General features: G+C 50.6%; 1 protein-coding gene across 1 annotated transcript; it reads right to left on the bottom strand.

Annotated features, from left to right (window-relative positions):
• Positions 1–11,771: 11,771 nt before the first annotated feature.
• Positions 11,772–20,848, bottom strand: MCM5 (minichromosome maintenance complex component 5). Its single transcript, XM_066340432.1, has 17 exons — positions 20,805–20,848; positions 20,450–20,632; positions 19,471–19,597; positions 19,245–19,373; positions 18,791–18,963; positions 17,377–17,532; positions 17,116–17,282; positions 16,370–16,541; positions 16,156–16,267; positions 15,273–15,416; positions 14,913–14,978; positions 14,165–14,341; positions 13,949–14,061; positions 13,624–13,752; positions 13,238–13,380; positions 12,553–12,680; positions 11,772–12,132 (listed from the first exon to the last, which is right to left on the bottom strand). The coding sequence occupies exons 2-17, from the start codon at positions 20,614–20,616 to the stop codon at positions 12,031–12,033; spliced, it is 2,205 nt and encodes a 734-aa protein (XP_066196529.1). The 5' UTR covers positions 20,617–20,632; positions 20,805–20,848; the 3' UTR covers positions 11,772–12,030.
• Between the last annotated feature and the right edge of the window lie 787 nt (positions 20,849–21,635).

Here is a 21,635-nt window from a genome sequence, read left to right as displayed (position 1 = left end):
GGTGAGAGGAGTGGAACCATTTTCCTATTTTAGGATGTGGGAAATCTCTGGTTATTTATGTGGTAGTGTTTCCAGCCAGCAGTTCTCAAGGTATTGAGAAGGAGCTAGTGTCTTTTGGTTGAGCAGCACAATAATTTAGAACTTACAGATGAGTGCACACACACAAAAACTTGTGCACATATCAAACCCCAAGCACCAAAACTGCAGGCAACCATGGAGCCACACTGCGAAGAACCTTCCTGACCGGTCCTGGGAGGAACTGTCAGAGATAGTAGCACGGTGGTTATCTTCACCATCCTGGGAAAAACCCATGTCACCAGGCCCTGTCCTGCAGGGCAGTTTCTGCTGATCAGGTCCCCTCTGGACAGAGTGAGTCAGCTCTGAGCAATAAAATATTAGCAAAGCAACCACCACGGATCCGCTGGGATTTCTCTAGAAAACCAGTTCTGCTTCATTCCCAGCAACTCAATGTACTCGTCCCTACTAATAGAAACTAAAACTACAAGCGAAAAATACTAACCATAACGTGAAACAGACCTTCACTCCTTATCTGAACACCCTACACACATCCCAATCCCTGAAAGCCTCCACTCCTGGGGCAGGGTCACTGGCTTGGGCTGGAGTACACACGATCTACTTTCAATGCCCTGTTCTCACATGGGTGACTGTGATATCCACATACCTTGTACACAGAGAGGAGACAGACCCATTCCATGAAAAAAACCCAAAATGTGGTGGACAGGATCATGGGCAGGGCAATACTTTAATTCTGGTTAATGATGCTTCTCTGTGCTTTTTCTTACATAAATTGAGAAGAGGTTTCTGTCTAAGTCTATAAAGTGTGTGACTCAGAAATATATTTAGTCCTCATGGCACAAAATAAACCTCCTAAATGGGGTTTGCTGTAGGCTCAGGCACTTACTGGTCTAGTAAACTGGAACAATCTCAAATGTATAATGATTATGGATTTTAAAAAAAAATTTCTTTATTAAATAATGTGTCATTAATCTCCAGCAAAAACTGCCTCAGACCCTCAACAGGCTCAGATCAAGGGATCCATTTGAAGTGAATGTTTTTGATTGAGCTCACGTCCTTTCCATTTATTTTCCAGATCCCATCTTCACCTGCTGGGTATGTAGCATACCTTTCCATCTATTGGCCATAGCTCTGTCCAAACAGCAGATACAAAAGAGTAATTAGGTGGAGTGGCAGGGAGGAGTTCCATGAGGGATTAAGCTCATAGCCCTGCATTCCCAAATATCATGGGGAGAGCGCTGCTGCAAAGAGGAGCCCGTCACTGCTGCAGTTGTGGAGGCCAAGAGAAGAAAAGGCAGGTATAGGAGTGGAGGCTGAGGAGCTGGGACAGAGCAGAGTGTGCCCTTACAGAACAAATGGCATCTCTCTGCTTGCCTCCTCAGAGGCAATGTGTTCTGTCTGAAGCCAATCTCTCACTGGAGCTGCTTGGGAGCAAGCACTGAAGAGCCCCTATCGTAAAAGCCACACAAAAACACAAAGGAGAGAGCCTAGAGTAAGAAATACTTCCATAATAAAACCGTCAAGGGAAAATGACAGTTTTCTGTACTGCCAAGTAATTAGGAACAGTGACTCCTCTCTCCAAAGCACTTGAGATAAACTGTCTCCTTGGAGAGGAGCATTTAGGGTGAGAGGCATGCATGGACCAGGGGAGTAGATGACCCAGGGAAGAGTGCCCAGGAGCTGCAGGGGATGGATATGTGGCTTGAGCTCCTGCCAGGGAGTACAGAAATTCCTGTTTTCCTCTGGGCTTCGTGATGCTTCTCCCACAATTTCTCCTAAATAGGTCACTCCCCCACAGCCTACAAATAAGAGCAGCCAGCACTGGACCACCCAGGGCAATGGGGACGACACTATAAGGATGAAGAAGCAGAACTCCAGATGATAAGATGCGAGGGATGGTTGAAATTAGAAACACACTCCAGTAGAAAAGTCTCAGATGATGGTAGAATGAGATCTCTGGGTTGTGGCCCAGCCTAGCTGGAAAGTCCTCATATCATCATGCTCTGTGCATGCACTCAGCCCAAGCTGGCACATGGGGGTCCATCTGTGGCCTAGCTGCACCTGTAGTGTGGTGGATGCTCAGGTGAGATGTTTCCCTGCCCACAGAGGAGAGTCGACTTTGCCAAAGTCATGTTTTCTCTGGTCAGCTGAGAGGGCTGTCCCCATGCTTAGCTTTCCACCAGCAAGGAATGAAATGCGGTGTCAGGTTATTTCTCAGCTAAGTACTGAGAATCTGCCTCCTTCTATGAACCATCTGGGATTCAGTCTTCTCTGCACTGGACCAGTGCCTGTTTCCCTGCTGCATCTCGCAGTCCTTTTCCTACCCACACTGCTTTTACCAGAGGGCTGGCTGCCTGTGACAGTGAGGAGTAAGAGCAGCAGATCACCAAAATTCAATTGCTCGTCCTCCTTCTGCTCTTACGTCCTAGGTCACAGGATGCCCTGCCAAGAAGCTGCCAAGTGAGAATCAGGCCTTTCTAGGGCAAATGATGATGAACTCCAGGTCTGAATGGTCTTACGGACTCTCAGAGGAATTCAGTTCACATTTGGGTTTGCAAAGTGAGTCTGTCTAACAGGTACACAGGAATACCTTCAGACTGATTACTTCTCTTCCTCACTGTAGTTAGGAGGATGCATCTAGCTGATGGAGAAAGATCATGTTTGCTCCAACTCACAGAGCTGAAGGAAAAAGTCTGTGTCCCCTGAAAGCCACTCATGCACCTTATGGCTCAAAATAAAGACTGTGGGACTAGCAAGAGGACCCATATTTTTTAACAAATCACCTGCTGTTTTTAGCCCAGACGCTGGGACATAGAAGTGTACCAAATGAAACAACAGATGAAACACACACGTGCGGAAACCAAGACAACAAAGAACTGGTGGAGTTCAAATGACAGAAATAACCCTAGCAGATCAATACTAGACTAGGCAACCTGGCAGAACCTGTGTGTCACTGTTAGGGATATGAAAGAAGGAAGCAGGCAGCAGACAGGTCAGCAGGAAAGCTCTCTTATTTCTCTGACTCCAGTATATACACTTTGACAAACAGGCTAAAGACTGACTACACAGGTAGCCACCTCTTCGACCTCGTTGGTGAACATCACCATCAAACATCTTTCTCCTCCCAGAGGAGAAATATGTAAACAAAATAGATAGATTCTAAAAACATACAGAGTTTTCTTGAAGCTGCGTGAGAACAAAATGCAAACAGTGAAAAGCAGGCAAACTTGAAGCAACGCCTGTGGTCTCAAATACTCATCTTGTCAAACTGAGAGCAGAAGTTACTTTCATTTCAGAAGTGATGAAGTCATCCACATGCCAGGTATAAAACACAAATGCCAGACTCTTGGCATTGTGCAGCTACCTGGCAAAGGCATTAAGTTAGTTGGACTAGTTTGAAGCACGGTCTTTTTATATTTTCAAAACACCAAGTTCTGTGCAAGTATTCAGGCTGCCAGGGCAACATGGTACATTTGTTCCCAAGTGTCATTTCCCGACACAATTGGTTAGGATTTTCCTGCAGAACTTCACCCAACTTTAAAACTTTGGTTGCTGAGGCAACATGTCTCTTTGGAGGGAAGTGATTGGCTCTGCCTATCTGTGCCAAGGCAAGGGCTCTTCTGTGAAGACCTGCAGCAAGGGCGGAGGTGTTTGGGAGGCTAAAAAGATATCCAAGGAAGCAGGGGGAGAGGAAGGAAGCGCGCTGAGAAGTGGCTGCGGAAGGGCAACACACGCCTTCAGCATTTCATGTCAGGCAGGTGGGTTGGGCTCTGAGTGGGAGGCTGCAGGCTTAGCACAATGAGCTAATGTGCCACATTACATCACTGAGGAGATTAAATGAGATCCCATTGAGAAAACACTTTGCCTTTGATATATATCCCAAGAGGATCTCATGGAGATGCATAATCCTTACAAGACCTCTGCAAGAAAGGAGGTTGTCACTGGGCTTGTTTGGCAAAAAAATCAGTGATGGAGGCAGAGAGAGCTTGAATGAATTACTGAAGTAAATTAGTGGCTGATACAGGAATAAGCCCCTGGAGGTGTTGTTTCATTTGTAAGATCATAATTCCTCTGATATTTAACTTATGCTTAAACAGAACCCTGTTTTCCTTCTGCAGAGAAGCGCTGCAATCCCTTTTTCTCTCACTAACATAGCACAGTCCTCAGCTCTGCTATTTGTCAATGTATTTGGCCGAAATGCACTGAAGCAGAGATTACTTTCTTTCCAGATAGCAAGGCTCAGACTCTTCCTGACATCCTGCTGCAATAAACGTGATCACCACAAACGATCGTAACACACCCGGGCAACAGTTCGGGAGCCAGTTTAGGACTGGGAAGTGGGATTGCCCTGGCGTGCTTTACACAAGATCTCCCCTCCCAGCAGCTCCCATTTGCTGTGTTTCCCTTGCCCCTCCTCAGCACCCAGTGGTGCCCTGGGCAGGCTCTCACTGCTCCTTTTCTTCTGCTGTCACCTTTTCATCAGGGACACCACAAAAGTGAAAAGTGGCCAGAAAAAAACAGAGAAATTAACTAGCAGAGATGTTACGGTCATTTGGACTGTACAGGTTTCACCTACCTCATGCTGCTTGCTGTGATCCAGAATAGAACCATTCACATTCTTTTTTTAATGTCGTACTTCTGACGTGCTTAAAACAAATTACCATTTCAGTAGGACTTCTCCAAAGCCCTTGGCCATTGCAATGCCTGTGAGCCAGCTTCTTTTCCAGTCTGGAGGTGCACACAGGATGTGCTGCTGAGAAGCAAAGCCAATGAGTAAAATACATTGGGTTGGTACCAGCAAAGGCTTGACCAGAGGGCACAACTGATTCATTAGGCCAGGTCTCCACTTTTCAGCCTGTACCTCAGTGCCCCAGTTCCAGACTGATGGTGACTCTGATGCCTGTGTAAGCAGTCACTGGAGATTAGGCTTTAATTTTTTTCCATTTCAGCATTTCATAGCTGACTGCCTAAACAGAGTCAGATACAAACCCACTGCCTAGATGACCACCTGCCTGTTCCAAATCTGGGTCAATGCAGCATTAAAAAACATAAACAGCCAGCACAGCCCTGGCAGGCAGATGCAAAGAACAAAAGTAAGCATGAGAAGTGCTCTTGATGCCAACAGAGAAACATACAGAGGCAGAGGGCATGAGCCTTTGTCTTTCTCCCGCACTTGATTGTCTTTGATGTTTCCTCCTCATGGGCATTCAAGTTTAACTGCCTCTTCCAGGCTGATGAAGGAGATGAAAAATGGCCTATGGTGATGGCATGTCTGGCAGAGAACCTCCTGGGAGCTGCATCCTCCACTTCCTGGGACATTTTCTTCTCTCCAAGTGACCACAAAAGCAGCCATGTGACTCCCATGGTGATAGTTTTTTCAAGGGTTGTCTACACCCCACAACTTCTCTTGCCTGGGCACTGACTCCAGGAATTTTCCCTCACTGGTCCTGGATGTCTCATACCCTTGGCTATGAACCCCAACTCATGTGTGGCAGCATTTGCTGAGATTATGAGACCCTGAGGCAGGGCATTGCCTCTGCTTCCCCACGGGTAACACAGAACATCTCTGGGGCACACGTGAACGAGGTGAAGAAGGCAAAGGAGAACCTAACATCTCCTAAAGTACTTCAGCACGTGGCAGATGTTGAAGAAAACCTCAGGACCTCTACCCTGCCTTCTGATCCCAGTGTGGGGGGAACAAGTCCTCTCCCATGCTCTAGCATCTGAGAATTGCCTGGCAATCTCCTATTCCCAAAGACAGGACATTCAACAGCTGCTGGACAGCCCAGCAAACAAACAGGCAACTTCTGCAAAACGTGTCTGGACATCAGCCATATTAACCACGAGTGCTGCTTTCCCCTGTGGATACAACAGCTGCCCATTGGAATAAACAGGAAACCATTTTATCCTCTGAGGAGTAAGCAAGGCGAAGGGGTCACGACTGTAAAATGTGTCTCTGGGTTTGGGGCAGGCAGCATGAGCCACAAATAGGTCTTCTGTTTTTTCTCATAGAGGGACTCGAATGCTGGGCTTCTCCTTCTGAGCTGGATCTCTGATCTAGCATTACCCTTTTCTCCAGGGCAAGAGATGCAACAGCAGAAGCTTCACCCTCTTTGCATGTGACTTGTCTATTACTGTAAGTTGCATTTGTACCTGAATAGGGTACAGTAAAGCGATATAGGTGCAGCATGGCCCTAGTGACGTTGCTGTGGAAACCATATTTTAATTGCCTGACTCAGGAGAAGCCAGGTAAATCAGTCATTGCAGTTCCCCCACTGCAGCAGCTACACTGCCAAAAGATCTGGACTGAGCATCAGGTACGTAGGACTCTGGCACTGAGCAGTTTGTTAGAGCCATGTGGTGCTGTCAGAGCTCTTCTTCCCTTGTGTCTTTAGTTCTTCCCAGCTCATGCCCTCACCCTTCACTTGCTGGACTCACAGGCATGGCAAACCTCCCAGACTGGTGACAGTCTCTGCAGTCCTGGGCAGATCACCAAACACCTCCCCATTACAAAACACAAATGGAAGACAACTGATAATGTAGAATGTGCACCTTATTCTGGTGCAAGGGTCTAGGACAGTGATGTTACCTGCATGCTAGATGAGCTGTCAACCGTTTCTCCAAAAACCTTAGAAATATCTTAAATGTTATGCACTTAGCTTCAGAGTCCTCGTAAAATATTGAAGTTCACCTTTTGATCATTTGTGTCAGAGTCTAAAGAGTATCAGGTGCAGTTTGAAACCTGACAGAGTCTACCAAGTGAAGGATTTCCAGACAGGAAGGATGCCTGTGCATCTATTTATAGATGCATATTTAAACTGCAGAGGTGCTGGGTGAAGACGGGCACACAGCGTGTGGCCAGCTATGAATTGACCTGCTTCCCACTCAGCAAGCAGTCCACGGGTACTAGGATCAAGGCAAGCAGGACAGTCCTCCTGCTTTTGTTCTGAGGGTCCAAAAATTTTATAAACCAGTGCTGCCTGGCTTCCCTAGCCAGAGATCTGTGGGATTTCTAGCCCAATTGCCCACACACCAGTCTGAGGAAAAAGCTTTACAAAAACATAAAAAAGACGGGCATGATAAGGTGAAGATAAATAATGAGAAGGTGGAGAACTTTGGCAGGGTGAAAGCTGAAGGGCAAGGAGAAGAGGAATGGACAGGAAGCAGCACATGGTCCAGGGGGTGCTCTCTGAGGAATGTGCCTTGATGTTCTGTTTCTAACAGACAGTGCTGAGAGTTGATCCAGCAAGTTATATCCTGATGTCCTACCCGCCTGTGAAGCAGGGAGACTTTTGCTAAGCACTGTGTAAGATGCCATGGGACAGACCACAATGTCCAGGAAGGGAAATAGGTGGGGATGACCATGCAGGTGATGAGAGAGAGCAGACATGAGGCATGAAGTCGAGGGGAGGAGGGGTGAATTGACTCTCTGGGATTGCTGGAAGGAACCTGGAGCAGAGGTGTCCTGGAAAGAGCAAAGGATGTTGCAAAAGGATTGCGAAACATGACAAAGACCAGTAGCAGACACTGGTACATCACTGCTGTTGGGAGAATGAGTGGATTGGGATTTTGAAGGAACCTAGCCCAGAATTAGTGGATACAGGCTGTTAACCAAGCTTAAGAGGACTTGAGACTCAGCATGAGAGCCTCACCCATCGGAGCACTTCAGAGGCACCCTGACCCATGACAGGTGTGCTGTTCCACATGGCAGCACAGCATTGCTGTACCATGCTCTTCCTTGCTTTCCTGATCTTTTCTGGCATCGTCTAGAGCAAATCACAGAAATTTCTTTGCCTGCAGGAGATTATTTCTCATCCTAACAAGGGCTGGAGAAGCCTTAGAATGTGTTACTGCTACTTAAGCCAGCAGGTAAACTCTGCCAACTGAGATTGGGCTACTGGTTCTGTCAGGAGCACAAAGTCTTGGTGAGAAGTGATCTGTGCTCCAAAAAGCTTATTAGCCAGAACAGACAAGGAGATAGTCACTTGCTCAACTAGTCCAGTAAGTCAGCAGCAGAAAGGGGGAAGGAGCCCCAGTTTCATTTGTCTGAGATTGGTGCTTGCTGGACCAGAGGAGATTATTTCTCATATTGCCCATATCACCATATCCCACTCGGCAGTGTTTATCTCACATCCTTAAGCAATAGCCCTCAGGACTCTGCAGTTCAGTTCTGTTTTATTTTATGGAGGAAGTGACACTCACAACATGCTCAGAGGTTATATTGCTGCAGTGCAACAACTCTCATCCTACACAGAGATGGAAGAAATCCGAGTGGTGCAAATGCGATGACTCAGTTCTGCTGGATTTTACAGTAGCGGAGCTCCACTGACATTTCACAGAAATATTCTGATGAGCTTTGCAGAATCACAAATGAACTAGATTGGAAAAGACCTTTGAGATCATCAAGTCTGACCTATGACCTAATACCACGATGTCAACTAGACCATGGCACTAAGCACCACGTCCAGTCTTCCCTTGAACACCTCCCTGGGCAGCCCATTCCGATCAACTTTTCTGTGAAGAAATTCCTCCTAATGTCCTGCCTAAACTTTCCCTGGTGCAGCTTAGGGAAGGTTTTTGGACAACTAGAAAGGCTGCCCAAGAGCCCAGTGGCCCGTATCTCTTTGGAGTGATGCACTCACACAGATGACCCATTTCATGCGGCATTAGATGTAGTCTGCAAGTTCTTTGGGCACTAATTCATTGTGGCAAGAGTTCGGTGTCTTCTGGAACAGCCCAAGCTTTGAATCAAAGGTGCCTGAGCATTGCTGGTGACTGCCCAGTTTGGGGTGATTATATTCATCCAACTGTGCTTCCCAAGCAAACAAGCCAGGGGTAGGGAAGGGATGTCCTGTGCCAGAGACAGCATCGAGGTGAGGAAAGGGACAAGGTCAGGCCAGCAGGCGAAATAAGGGAACGCTGTGCTGCTCAGAAGTGGCTAAGCCTGACAGATTTTGCTCTCTCTGTTAGTATTGTATTTGAGAACAGTGCTCTTGTTCAGCTAATGACACTTGGACAGGGACTTTATCCCAAATCCCAGCATGCCAGAACTTCAGATGAGACCAAAAAGAGACACTTTCACCAGGAGGATGATGGTCCTTTTCCTCAAATCATTTGCTTTGAGGAAAAATCTGGTAATCTTTACCAGCAGGATCAGCAATCCCTTCTCAAGCATGCCATGCACCTACCCAGTTGAGAACTGCTGTTCCTCACAAATTTTCCACCTGCAGTGCTACGTTCAACACAAGTCAGCATTAACCAGTGCTCTCAAGTTCCAACCAATACCAGTTGCCCACATCCCAGCTCCGCTCCTTGTGATAGCACTGCATACATTAATTGCTAAACAATGTTGTTTCAAGTCGTGTGTACACTTACATAACCTCATACCCTATAATCAACGCATTTCTTGGCACGAAGAGATCAATCATCCTGATCCCCATCATAGAAATTTACCTGAGCTCTCTATCATGTCATGAAAGCAACATTAAGAAATTAGAATTTCCCACCTCCACACCTGCCAACGCCCAGCACAGATTGATGTTGCTGGAGATGATGGCTCATTTAAAACCTCTGAACGGCACATGGCCACCACCAGCAGCAGCCAAAATCCAGCCACGTCCTCACGGTCCACCACAGAAAAAAAATTGTGGTGATGAGGGGGTGTCTGAGGAAAGAAAGGAAGCAAGGAGGGAAGGAAGGTACGTGATGGAAATAGAGCCCTTTGCACTGTGTTCCCTTTCCCTATTCCCTATTCCCATGTCTCTCCCCACACAGCCCCATCACTGGGTGTTCTTTTCAAGCCTGGGAGCAGAGGCTCAATCTCCTCCAGAGGCAGCATTAACAGCAGGCTGTGGGTACTGATCCCATACTCCCACACTCATTTCCCTCTTTGCTGTGCTCTTGTGCACCCCTAAAAGAAGGACCACAGATACTGCCTGCACCTTCAAAGCAAGGACAGAGGAACTTGTGGGATGGTGGCAAGGGCTGAGACCTGCAGGACCCATTACTACAGTTCTGCAGGGGCTTGGCTTGTGGCAGAAAAACAGCAGGCCTGTGTTGACCCTGCTCTGAGAGACACTCCTGATGCTGCAAGCTAGTGAGGAGAGCAGGATGCTTTCTAACAGACAATGGTAGTCTGGAGAACTTCAGTTTCTAGGAGAGGATGTGGCCATTATTCCCACATCAACTTCTCGTCCTGGAGATGATCCTCTCCATGGAGCAGTGACATCCTTCTCTTATTCTTCCATCCAGGGAGCACTGTGAGGACAGAAGGTGCCTTTTTTTTATTACTAAGGGGGAAAGAAGGGGCCTCCTTTTTGCCCCAGCATTGCTTGCTCCAAGTAGCACTCCAAGGTGCTTGGCACATGCAAAAACACAGGGCAATAAAATCACTAGAATGAGAGACCTATCCCTGCCTATTCTTTGGGAGTCTGGGCCAGCCTTCTCCTCCTTCTAGCCCTCCACAAAGGCTGTCCACAACCAAATAAAAAAAAATTTGGAGAATGAAGAGAAGGCTGTTTCTCTAATTTCCAGCCAATCTTTCCCATGCCACCATCACCCCAGCCCCTCCAGACTTCCAACTCCACAAGCACATAAGGACGGCGCCGTGTGTCTCTCAAATCCCAGGAGCAGAGGGATGCTGTTGAACCCACAAGTGCTGCAGTGGGGCCCAGCTCTCGCGTGGCAGCTGCCAGACTGAGTGCACACCACACCACAGCCCGCCAGAGCCCCTGCTTTCCCCTCTAGGAGAGGGAGGCAGTGCCACAAGCAGGGTCACAGCTCGGCATCCTCAAGACTCTGGTACCCTCTGCTGGCCCTGAATGTTTGTTGCTATTGAAGCCTCTCCTGGGGTTTTTGAGCCCAAAAGCACACAGGCATCAACCTGTCCACGATGTGCAGTAGCTTTGCCCACTCACCACTCTGCTCTTTTCAAAGGCCCTCCACCAGTATTCTCACAGCCAAGGGGGCCCCAAGCTGCTGAGAGCAGGGAGCTACCAGCACCATACATCTTCGTAAGAAGACTTAAAGAGAGCCAGTACCAATTTTCTAGAAGTAACAAAAATCTGCCAGATTTCTAAGTGCAATGTTGTGCTGCAAACGCAGAAGGGTGAGCAGCTGCAAAAGGGGACCCTGGGGCACTGTCTAGCTGGGGCGTGGGACAATCCTCCCCAAGGCCACTGGCAGTGGGTGCAGCAGGTGGCAGGGACTTGGGAGGAGAGCACATAGCTCATGGGGCTTATCCTGCATCCTCACCAAAGCAAGCAGGGGACTCTGTCCATGTCTCCAGCAAGACTTTAACACAGCCCTTTAACATTGCAGGGTAAAGGGTTACCCTGCTGCAGCCCTGGTAGAAAGCAAAGAGGGATTAGCAAAGAGCAGGGAACAAACAGCAAATAATTTCCCTCACTACCACTAGCTGAGGGAGAAGAAAGCAGCAGACTGCACACAGGGAGTGGGTAAAGTGCTTCCCACACTGCTGAGCCGAACCGGACAGCCTGTGCCAAACAAGCTTTAATAGACAAACCCTGAGTGAGAAATGCCTTAATAGACAAACCCTGAGTGCGAAATGAGTTTCTGCATCAGGGCTGCTGGTGCTGCTCATGAGGCTGGAGCCTGAGTGAGAGTAAGCACGTAACAGAGGCAGGAGGGACACCTTTCTATCCAAAATTCTGCACCTCCTCCAAAGGAGAAAGGGGAGTGATCCCCTCTGCCCCTCAGGGCCAAAGATCCCGAAGTACTACTATCAGTTTTTATTTTAATACAAACTAAAAGCTTTTGGAGTTCTAAGAAACATGGACATGACACAGCAACAGAGCACAAAAGGGACACCCTGACCACCCCAAACCCTGCTTCAAGATGGAGGCCTAGGGCTTTTTTGGCTCCACAAGGAAAAGCTTCTTTCAGGAGCAAGGCCCAAGTCCCAGGGGCACTCTGCCTGCTCCTGGGCTGGTGTCAAGCAGCAGCAGTTCCCTCCTGCAGCCTGGGACAGGGAGGTCACTTGATGCGGTACAGGACCTTGCGCTGCATGCGGTGCTGGATCTCCCCTCGCCGCATCATCAGCTGCAGCACCTTGTAGATGGCATGTTCTGGGTATTTCTGCAAGAGAGGAGAGCAGGGCAAGATGAGCCAGCACAGAATAGCAGACAGGAGCTCAGCAGGAACCTGCAACCTCTGCTAAAGCCTGGCTAGGACTCTCTAGCAAGGGCAAGTCCAATAGTCCAAGACACTAATGGCCCCCTTTCGCTTTTAGATCTGACGGTAGCCACTGTCATGAATCAAAGTTCTGGTTTCCAGGGTAGGACCACAAACCAACCCTAGACCTCAGAGCTTTTGCAGAAACTTGCCTGAGTCCCCTTAAACTCTGCAATCACATTGCACATGATTCCCTATAAAAAACTTCAAAAGCTCAACCAAGAGGCTTGCCAGTCTGCTCTCGAGGAAGGGGTTTCATGACCCCAAGAGCAGCCTGGGCTCTCTGGTTTCACAGCCCAGCCCTCCCTGGGGTGCCTGACCCACCTGCCGCATGAAGTCCTGGACGATGCTGTGCTCGGACACCTGGGAGCCGATGGCAAAGCGGCGCTTGAGCTGCTTCTCGATGCGGGACAGCATCTCTTGGTCCTCCTGTGTCGTGAAGCCTTCTGCCCCTGCAGGGAGACACTGTATGAGCTATCTGTGCCGCCCAGAAGTCACTCTCCAAGACAAAGTGCTCATCTCCTGTGTCTCCGATCATACCTACACAGCTTAGAGACTTCAGGGAACCCACGAACTGTAAAAGGCCGTGGAACTCTAACCACACAACTGAACGTTGTGCTGGAGCTTCCTTCAAACCTTTTATTCCGTGCTGCTGCCCAAGGAAACATTGTCTTCACCCCATCCAGAAAGATGTTAAGAGGATTAACTGGTTGGGTAACCATGCCCAACACCAACTCTGCCCTTGAGAACACAAGGCGCCAGACCAGCCCTCCCCTGAGCAGCACAGGAGACCCTCAGTGTCATTTGCCATTGCCTTCCCTGTGAGGCACAGCCCCAGAGCCAGAATGGCCCTTGCTGCCACAAGCCTCGTTTTGTCTTTGCTCAGGAAGGAGGTCCAGCCCCTGCCCCTGCCAGCCAGGTCCTGGGAGAGGAGCTTGTTTCTCCCTGCCCCGAGCAGCCAGGTCCAGCACGTCTCTCCTACCCGCAGCACAAAGCATCCCCTCCTCACCTGACAGGCTGCCCGACATGGCCGCATCGAGCGTGGACACGTGGAAGAGCCGCAGGGCCTCCTCCACATCTGCCTCGGTGGCAAAGGGCTGAAGCCTCATCTTCGCCAAGGACTCGGCAATGCGTACAACGGCCTCCAGCTGCCTGCAGCCACAGGAAACATTCCCTGCTTTCTACTGCAACTCCAAGGGCGTTTCCTCCCCCTGACTCCTGCCATCCCCACCTACCCCGCTCCCTACTCCCACTCCTGCCTCCCCCCACAGCACTCCCAGCGTTCAGGGCCACACCCTTACATGCCAGCGCCACGCAAACCCCCTTCCTGGATTAGCCCAGTAACGCAGCCCTAATCCCAGAGGTTTTGGGGAGTGAGGAGGGGGAGCTGCTCACCGGACAGTGATGGGGATGCTGGAGCGGCGGTCGCTCTCCTTCTCATGCTGCCGGGTGCCGCTGCGCATCAGGACGTAGCGGTTCTTCAGCTTCTCTGCTGCCCCTGCTGACAGCCGAGGGCCACACTTCCTGCGAGGGGAGACGGGAGCTGCAGGCAGCGCCACTGGGGAGGGTCCCCTGGGCACCCCTGCCAGTGCTGCAGCACCCCTGAGCTCCTCTCGTACCCTTTATTCGCGGCAGGACTTAAGAGAAAGATCACCCCTCTCACCCCTGCCTCCCACAGCGTGGCCTGAGCGCCGCCAAAAAGACACGTCTTGTCACTCACGTCCGACAGAAGGAGATGAGCTTCTTCAGCTTGTTCACCTCGATCTCGCCCTCCACAGCCTGGGTCTGCATCAAGGCGCTCACATGTAAGGACATCACGTGCTTGGCCAAAGTCTGGGAGAGCAGAAGGCAGTCAGACAGCAGGAACGTGCCTGCCTCCCCCTCCCAAAGAAAGGGGCACCACGAGCCCCAGCTGCACCCGTGTGGCTCAACGCACCAGGTCTCGCTCCTCATTGTGCTCATCCCTAACGATGAAGATCATGTCAAATCGGGACAGGATGGTGGGCATAAAATCAATGTTCTCCTCGCCCTTGGTCTCATCCCAGCGCCCAAAGACGGAGTTGGCAGCTGCCAGAACCGAGCAGCGGGAGTTGAGCGTGGTTGTGATTCCTGCCTGTGGGCAAAGGCAAAAAAAAAAAAGGTGGTGTCAAGACCAATTCCACGTCACAGCAGGTCATTAACTCAGTGAAAGGTTGAAAGCCATTTTCAAGACTCATTGTCAATCGCTTGTATTTAAATAGAACCCCATAAAGTAGCATCCAACTGCTCTGTATTTATGGGGCCCGACCCACATGTCCTGCTGGAGGGAGACTGGCTTCAGCTGGAACTTGAGCACTGAGTAATTTAATTTAAAACCTCTTGTCAAAGGCAGAGACACAGGAGACATCACCCCAGGTCTGTGATCTGAGACAAACACTGGGCAGACAGGGCTGGGTCCTCCTGGCCAGCTCTGGCACAAAGCATGGATTTGCAGGTGCAGCCTGACGGCCACCAGCAAGAAGCCATGAAGTTCAGGCTGCCCAAAGCCTCCAGGCAGGGCTGAGTGGTCTCAGATCAGAGACACCAGCACCATCAACACCACTGCCTGGGCTCTAAAATGGGCAGTTCTGCCAAAAGATGTGACCACTGGTTGCTGGGCTCTCAGATTCCCACCTCAGGGCGGCATGCAGCAATCCACAGCTCACCTTGGCAATGGAGATGGTCTGCTGCTCCATCGCCTCATGGATGGCCACACGGTCATCCTCTCGCATCTTTTCATCCCAGGTGAGAGAAACCAGGCAAGGAGAAAAAGTCACTGTCAGTCACCTCTGCTACACACTTAATGAAGTGACCCCCAATATAAAGCTCGGTGAGGACCTCTGCCCAAAGGGCAGGATGTAAGTGAATTCCCTAGCAGCCCCATTTCCCTGACCTTCCCTGAAAGGGAGTGACGGGGAGTCTCAGAGCTCAGTTGCCCTTCTGCAGCTCTGGGCTCTCCTGGGCATCCTTGGCTGGCATCCCAAGGGCTCTCCTTCCCACTCACACACAGGCAGCCGCACAGGTACCTTGTCAAACTCATCGATGCACACGACTCCTCCATCTGCCAGCACCATGGCTCCTCCCTCCATGAAGAAATTCCTGGAGACAGGGTCACGGATCACTGAGGCTGTCAAGCCAGCAGCGCTGCTGCCTTTTCCTGAGGTGTACACCTAGTGACATGTGGAACAAGGAAAGGAACTGTACATCAGCTGCAGCAGCACCCAGGAGCCCGTTGCTCCAGCTGAGAGACAAAGCACCCCTGGCACCGCAAAATCCAGAGCTCCTGGGGGAAGAACCTCCAGGAAAAGCCCATGGCACACGTAAAAAGCAGATGTGCTGGGTAAAGAGCAGGAATATTGCCTCATCCCAAGCCTTGGACTAAGCAGCTGTGACACACTGGAGGCCATGCAGACACAAACACAGCTAGTAAGTACAGAAGAGGGCATGATTCATTGTTTGGTGGGCTGCTGCATTAGCTTTGTTTGCCCCTGGAGGGAACAATAGAGTCAGAGGCTGAGTTTAATAGAGACTACAGAAATCCACAGCTGAAAACATAATTCTATGCCCGGGCTCAGGGCTGGAGGTCCGTGCCTGAGATGCAGTCAGCTTCATTTGTCCTGACCAGCCAGCCCCTCTGCTGGTCAAGTCTCAACAATAAACAGAAGCACCAGGCACGTCTTTGGACATCTGCAAACAGCCTGGCTCATAGCTTAATAAAAGGCATGACCTTCTTCCCCTTCCCTCTCTCATTCCCCATCCCTTCTAGGCTAGTTCATGCCTCTGCCGGCAAGTCTACACGTGGACGCACAGGCAGGTGTCTGCTGTGGCCACAGTCTTGTCTCTCAGGCTGGATAAGGAGCATGAGAGAGAAAAGGGATGTACTACAAGTGGGCACCTCAAATCACGTACCCCAATGGGCGAACACTTCTCGACAAACTTCAGCAGCTGGGATTTGGCTGTGCCAGGGTCCCCCAGCATCAGCAAGTTGATGTCCCCTCTGCGGGTCAGCCCATCCGGGAGCCTGGAGGGATGGGGGTGGGAAGAAGAGAGGGAGGAGAGATGGTGAGCCTTTATTTTGATAACAAAGCACTGACTTCCATAACAAAGGCTGACTCTTCCCCACCTCTTGCGGGAGCCTCCAAACAAGAGGCAGGCGATGGCCTTCTTGATGTCAGTGCTGCCGTAGATGGAGGGTGCGATGCTCTTGGCAATGGTCTCATAGATGTTGGGCATGGCAGCGAGGCGACGAAGTTCCTCCTCTTCTTGAGGGGTCACAGAGCCAGTGAAGCTATGTCCTGTACAGGGATGAGGGGAACGACGCAACAGTGAACAAACGGAGGTTTCAAAGGAAATTGTATCATTCCCCCCATACACGCCACAACCAAAATCCCCTCTTGAAGGTCATGCCAAGTGCCACCAGATGGGAAGGGTAGAGAGGGCAAACATCTGCTAACCCAGCACGGCAGGCTGCGTCCTTAGAGACAGGTAAGAAAAAGCAAGGATCCTGGGCAAAGCAGCTCTGCAGAAACCAGAAGAACTACAATGAGGACAATGTTTTAAGTACAATTTTAACCATGGACTTCAGCCGGGATCCTCAGGGATGGCTTAGCAGATTTTCAAACACCCTGGAGCACTCAGGCTGATACCGCCTCATTTAGTACAACTTAAAAAAGCCTTACAGGACGTGACTATAGAGAACCCACGGCAAGTCAGCCCCCTGGAATGACTTGAACCTTCTGTTATATAAACAGCAGAGAAGGACCAAGGCTGCGATTTCAAACAGTTCTTGCTGAGGGGTGACCTTGTTCAAAAACAGGGTGGGGAGTGTCTCCCAAAACAGACCAAATGCACACCAAAAGCCACCCTCACCTGAGGCCTCCGTATCCACCTGGATGCCCACCACTCGGATGTAAGCGCTCCGGATGCCCACCCCCACATTGTTACGGCTTTTGTTCTTGCTCTGCGCAGATTTCTTGATGGAATAGATCCCCATGATAGTAACTCTGTTTCCTGGGACAACTTTGTCACACAGGTACCTAAGACAAAACAGGGGAGAGCAGAGGATGGTGGTATAAAATGATGGCACCAGCAACAGCCAGCAGGGGCAGGGTGGGAAGGTTGTGCCAGTACCTGTCACAGTAGAGCTGCAAGTGTCGGGGCATCTCCCCATGTGGCACGGCATCCGGAGATTCCTGCAGCTTCAGGACCTGGAAATCCACGCACTTACACTTATCTGGCATGATAAAATAAGGGTCCAGAGGGCACCTTGGGCGGCCAGCTTGTTCTCTGTGCAGAGAGATCAATCAGGGAAGGCTGTTAGCACTGAGGAGCCACCCCTTGGAGCACATCTGTGGAGGGGACAACAGCGATAGCAAGGGGCAGCTGCCCCTTCCAAGCAGTGCCACATCAGCAGGTCAGGGCAGACACACAGGGCCAGACCAAAGGCCACCAAGCCCTCTGTCTTGTCTTCAACAAGTGTGTACATGAGAACAAGCCATAGGCAGGGTGACACTTGTCTCAGCACTCTCCCTGCCTCCCACCCCTCCCCTGCTCGCTATAAGGCAGGGAAGGTAATTCATTAATTACACAAAGGTAGCAGCACGGACTCAGTGACACAGCGGGGCATTTTTTCTTTACAACCTCATGCAGGAAGCAAATGTTAAGTGGTTTTTGGTGAGAAAGCAATTAGCAATGTGACAAGGCTGACATCCGCCTCCCAGTCTCTCAAGACATATCTGTCTTGCTAGATTACAAGCTCTCTGAGACCAGAGCAGCTCCACGTCCTGCTGCTGTCTTAAGGTGGCACAACTGATGCCTGACTCTATGCAGGGCTTTCAGGAAGGGCAACATCAGAGTGCAGATTGCACTCATGCAGTCAGGGATCAGGAGCAAGGTGCTGTACAGACCACACACAGAATGATCCCTAGCCCAAACCCCTCTCAAGCTATATTAAAGTTCAGGTGCAGAAAATAAGTAGTGGCAGGTATGAGCCCAAAGACATAACCCACCAGACTGGCTGCCTCGAGAGCTGCAGCACAACAGCAGCCTAATGCTCACAGTTCTCAGAGGCACCAAGAACTGTAATGCAGGATAAAAAAGGCTAGTAGAAAAGCCTAAGGAAGATAACACAAAACAGCCCACTCAGGAGTGGGAATCTGGAAGCAAGGAGTTTGTTTGGAAAAGAGGAGAGCAACTTAATACAGCATTATGGGACAGCTGGAGGCAGGAATGAACCTTTAGGTACAATAGGTGAAACCCTCTGTGAAAAAAAAAAAAAAAGAACTCCCTGAACATGGTCACTCAACACTGCATGCAGCACTGACCACGCAGGCTCACAACCAGCATTATCACAGAACTTGCCACCCAGAACTGCACGCTGGCACAGGGGCAGCACAAAGGGTGGAGGCGGAGCGGTGCAGATGCTGCTGCCTCGTGGAACAGGGAGCAGATTCTGCAACGCATGGGATGTAGTAGGAGCAGGAAGAGGGAATGCAGTCTTTTCTTGCCCTCCAGCCTGCTGGTGCATGCCGTTGTCAGTCCTTACGTGTTGCATTTCCTGGGCAGAGCGTAGCCCTCCAGGCCCGGGCGCACCACAATGTTGCTGATGGTGTTGCGGCAGCTGCGGCACTGGATGGTGATTCTGGTGGCTTTGGCCCTCACAGGGGTTGCTGCAATCACAATCCCAGGGATCTTCACAAGGTGGGACATCTGGTCAGACTGAAAAGGGAAAGGCGAAGGGAAGGTGAGAAAGCCATCAGTGGAAGGTGGATGAGAAACTAGAAAGCACGAGAGCAAAAGACAGAACACTGTGCAGAACATCACTAACAGCAATAATGTCCCCGCAGCAGGAATCAGCAATAACAGCCCTCCGCAGTCAGATTTAAGCTGCAGAGTCTTGTTAATTAGTCAGTGACCTGTGACCAGGTACCAAAAGCTCCCCTGCAATCACACCCACAACAGACACTGCTCTGCATGGCAGGCAATTCACTTCACCTCACCTTCAGGCTGCGGATGTTGGCTGCGTTGGCATCCGACCTCAGCATCACTTGGATGTCTTGGAGAGTCTCCTCCCCGGAGGGACGAGGGCGAGTGACCTCATCTGCAACTTCTTTCGCTGCTTCTTCCAACTAGAGAGGGAACAACGAGTTAGGAGTGGGTCTGTTACAGCAGAATATCAGAGTTGCTCCGGTGACAATGTTCTAGGTTGCCAGCCTCCATCCTTACCAGCTGCAGGTGCTCTGCTGGTTGCTTGTAAAGATAGTCCGCGAGATCTTCATCAAAGCTGGCCAAGTCTTCCATCTCCACCTCCACCCAGTACTGTCCCAGGTTGTAGTGCCTTTTGAGCTCATCCCTAGAAGACAGGAAGCAGCAAAGGTTTGCAGGGCAGAAAGCACCAGTCACCCACAGCGGCCTTAGAACAACCAGGGACCAGAAAAGGCAGGTTCTGCAGGGAGTCCTTGGTTTGGAAAGCGAGCAGGGAAAATTATGTGAGTTCTAAGAGAAGCGCAGGGGAACCTGGGCAATCTTTCACCCAAGCCTGCTTTGAAAAGTGACCAGGGACACCAGTGCTTGCAGAGGTAATGTAAAGTATTTACTAGAGTTACATGACCAGATAAACGAGGAGAAAATTTCTGTGTTGGATAATAACTACTGTACATAAGATGGTTTAAAACAAAGAAAATAATAACAGAACAGACAACATTTTCCTTAAAAATACCAAGATTCATGAAATTCAGAGGTGAAAGACTGTCCTAGTCCTTGATTATGATGTATCTCCATGTTTCCTCAATGTTGTGCCTCCAAACTAAATAGGCAAAGGGCAACCAAAGGAACTTCATAGACTTGGAAGGCACACGTGGAGAGTGGTGCACTGATTTAATGGACACAGACAATCCTCCAGACCAGAAAACATTACACCTTCAAAGACAGACCTTGAATCTCAGAACTAAGTGCAAGCCTGGCAGCGTAGATCCCTCTATTGCTACCTTTTCCACTGCCTGGCTGCCTAAAAATTTGTGAGAACACCAGACCTCTGCTTTTCTATCAGGTTAAATACGAACAACTCTTAATACTGAGTTTTATACGGCCGACGAGAAGAGACCAAGTGGCTATTACGTACGTGGGGTGTGCACTGCAGGAGAAAGATTAAGAGCAGACTGGGGATGGGTAAGGCTCGGAAGGAGAAAAGGGGTCACAGCAGTACCTGTATTTGAAAGTGAAACCCGTCCGGTCCGTGCCCACCCGGTACTGCCGCAGGAACTCCTTGAACCGCTTCTGCAGCTGCGACTTCCGAACCTGCCCCTCGTCCACGGACGCGTCTCCTCCGAAACTGTCGCTGTAGTAAATGCCGGGGTCATCGAAGCCGGACATCGCGGCTGCTGCTCCGCTGCGGGGCCGAGAGCGCTCGGTCAGCCCCAGCCACCTCCTTTCCCCAAACGCCCCGCGGGCCCGCGCCTCGCGCCCTGCAGCCCACCCCACGCACCGGCCGCGCTCTCTCCCCGCGATGCCGCAGGGACATCGCCATCCCAAACCCAGTCCCCCGCCGCTCCTCACCTCACCTCGTCTCCCGCCGGGACTCGCCGCCAACTTTTTCGCGGCAAAAGCGGCGGAAACCAAAGCGGCGCAGGGCGCGCGCGCCGCCTCCGCGCTCTCCGATTGGCCCGGCCGCACTCCCGCCCCGCCCCGAGAGGGAGAGCGCGGCGCCGCTGCCGCCGCTGATTGGCCGGAGCCGCCCGCCCCGAGCGGGATGGCGCGAAATCCGGCAGCGAAGGGCGGGGGAGACGAAATGGCGGACGGGCCGGACCATTGCGGCAGGGCGCGGGGGGGGAGCGGGTGATACCATTGCGGGCGGTGCGGGAGTAAAGGGAATTAATTACTGCCGTTGGCTTCTGGAGTGGCTGCGGCCTGTCACAGGAGTTCTCCGGGATGCCTTCTCCCTGGCCATTAGTGAATTTAGGGGGAAGGCTGGCGGGTTTCTAGGTGCGCGTTTTAGCCCTTCCGAAGTGTGGTAATGTGCGCCCTGAATGAAGAGTGAGCTGGGAAGCTCAAGGTGGGACTGAGGTGCGGCCTGTGAGAAGTAAAGATCACGGACGAGTAGCAAGTCTTAGTCTCTACCTCTGCAGACTTAAGGCTCAGTCTGGAGTCGTCGATGTGTGACAACAATGGCTGTGAGATACCCAAAGTGATTTGTTAAAAAAATATGGATATTGATCTAATACCAATATCCAGCTATGACGGACAAAGACTCTCTAACAGTTTGAAGTTAGAAAGTGGATGTTTATTACGACGCCGGGCAGCGTGCGGGATAGCTCCCAAATACACACCACAATTTACAGATGATCACAGGGTCTTTTTATGTACAAAAGTGTTGAATACCCAAAACACAAATG

Source organism: Sylvia atricapilla, unplaced genomic scaffold (assembly GCF_009819655.1).
Source record: "Sylvia atricapilla isolate bSylAtr1 unplaced genomic scaffold, bSylAtr1.pri scaffold_83_arrow_ctg1, whole genome shotgun sequence".
Classification (NCBI taxonomy): domain Eukaryota; kingdom Metazoa; phylum Chordata; class Aves; order Passeriformes; family Sylviidae; genus Sylvia; species Sylvia atricapilla.
The sequence above is the reverse complement of the archived record's forward strand: the minus strand, read 5'-3'. Positions and strand labels throughout refer to the sequence as shown.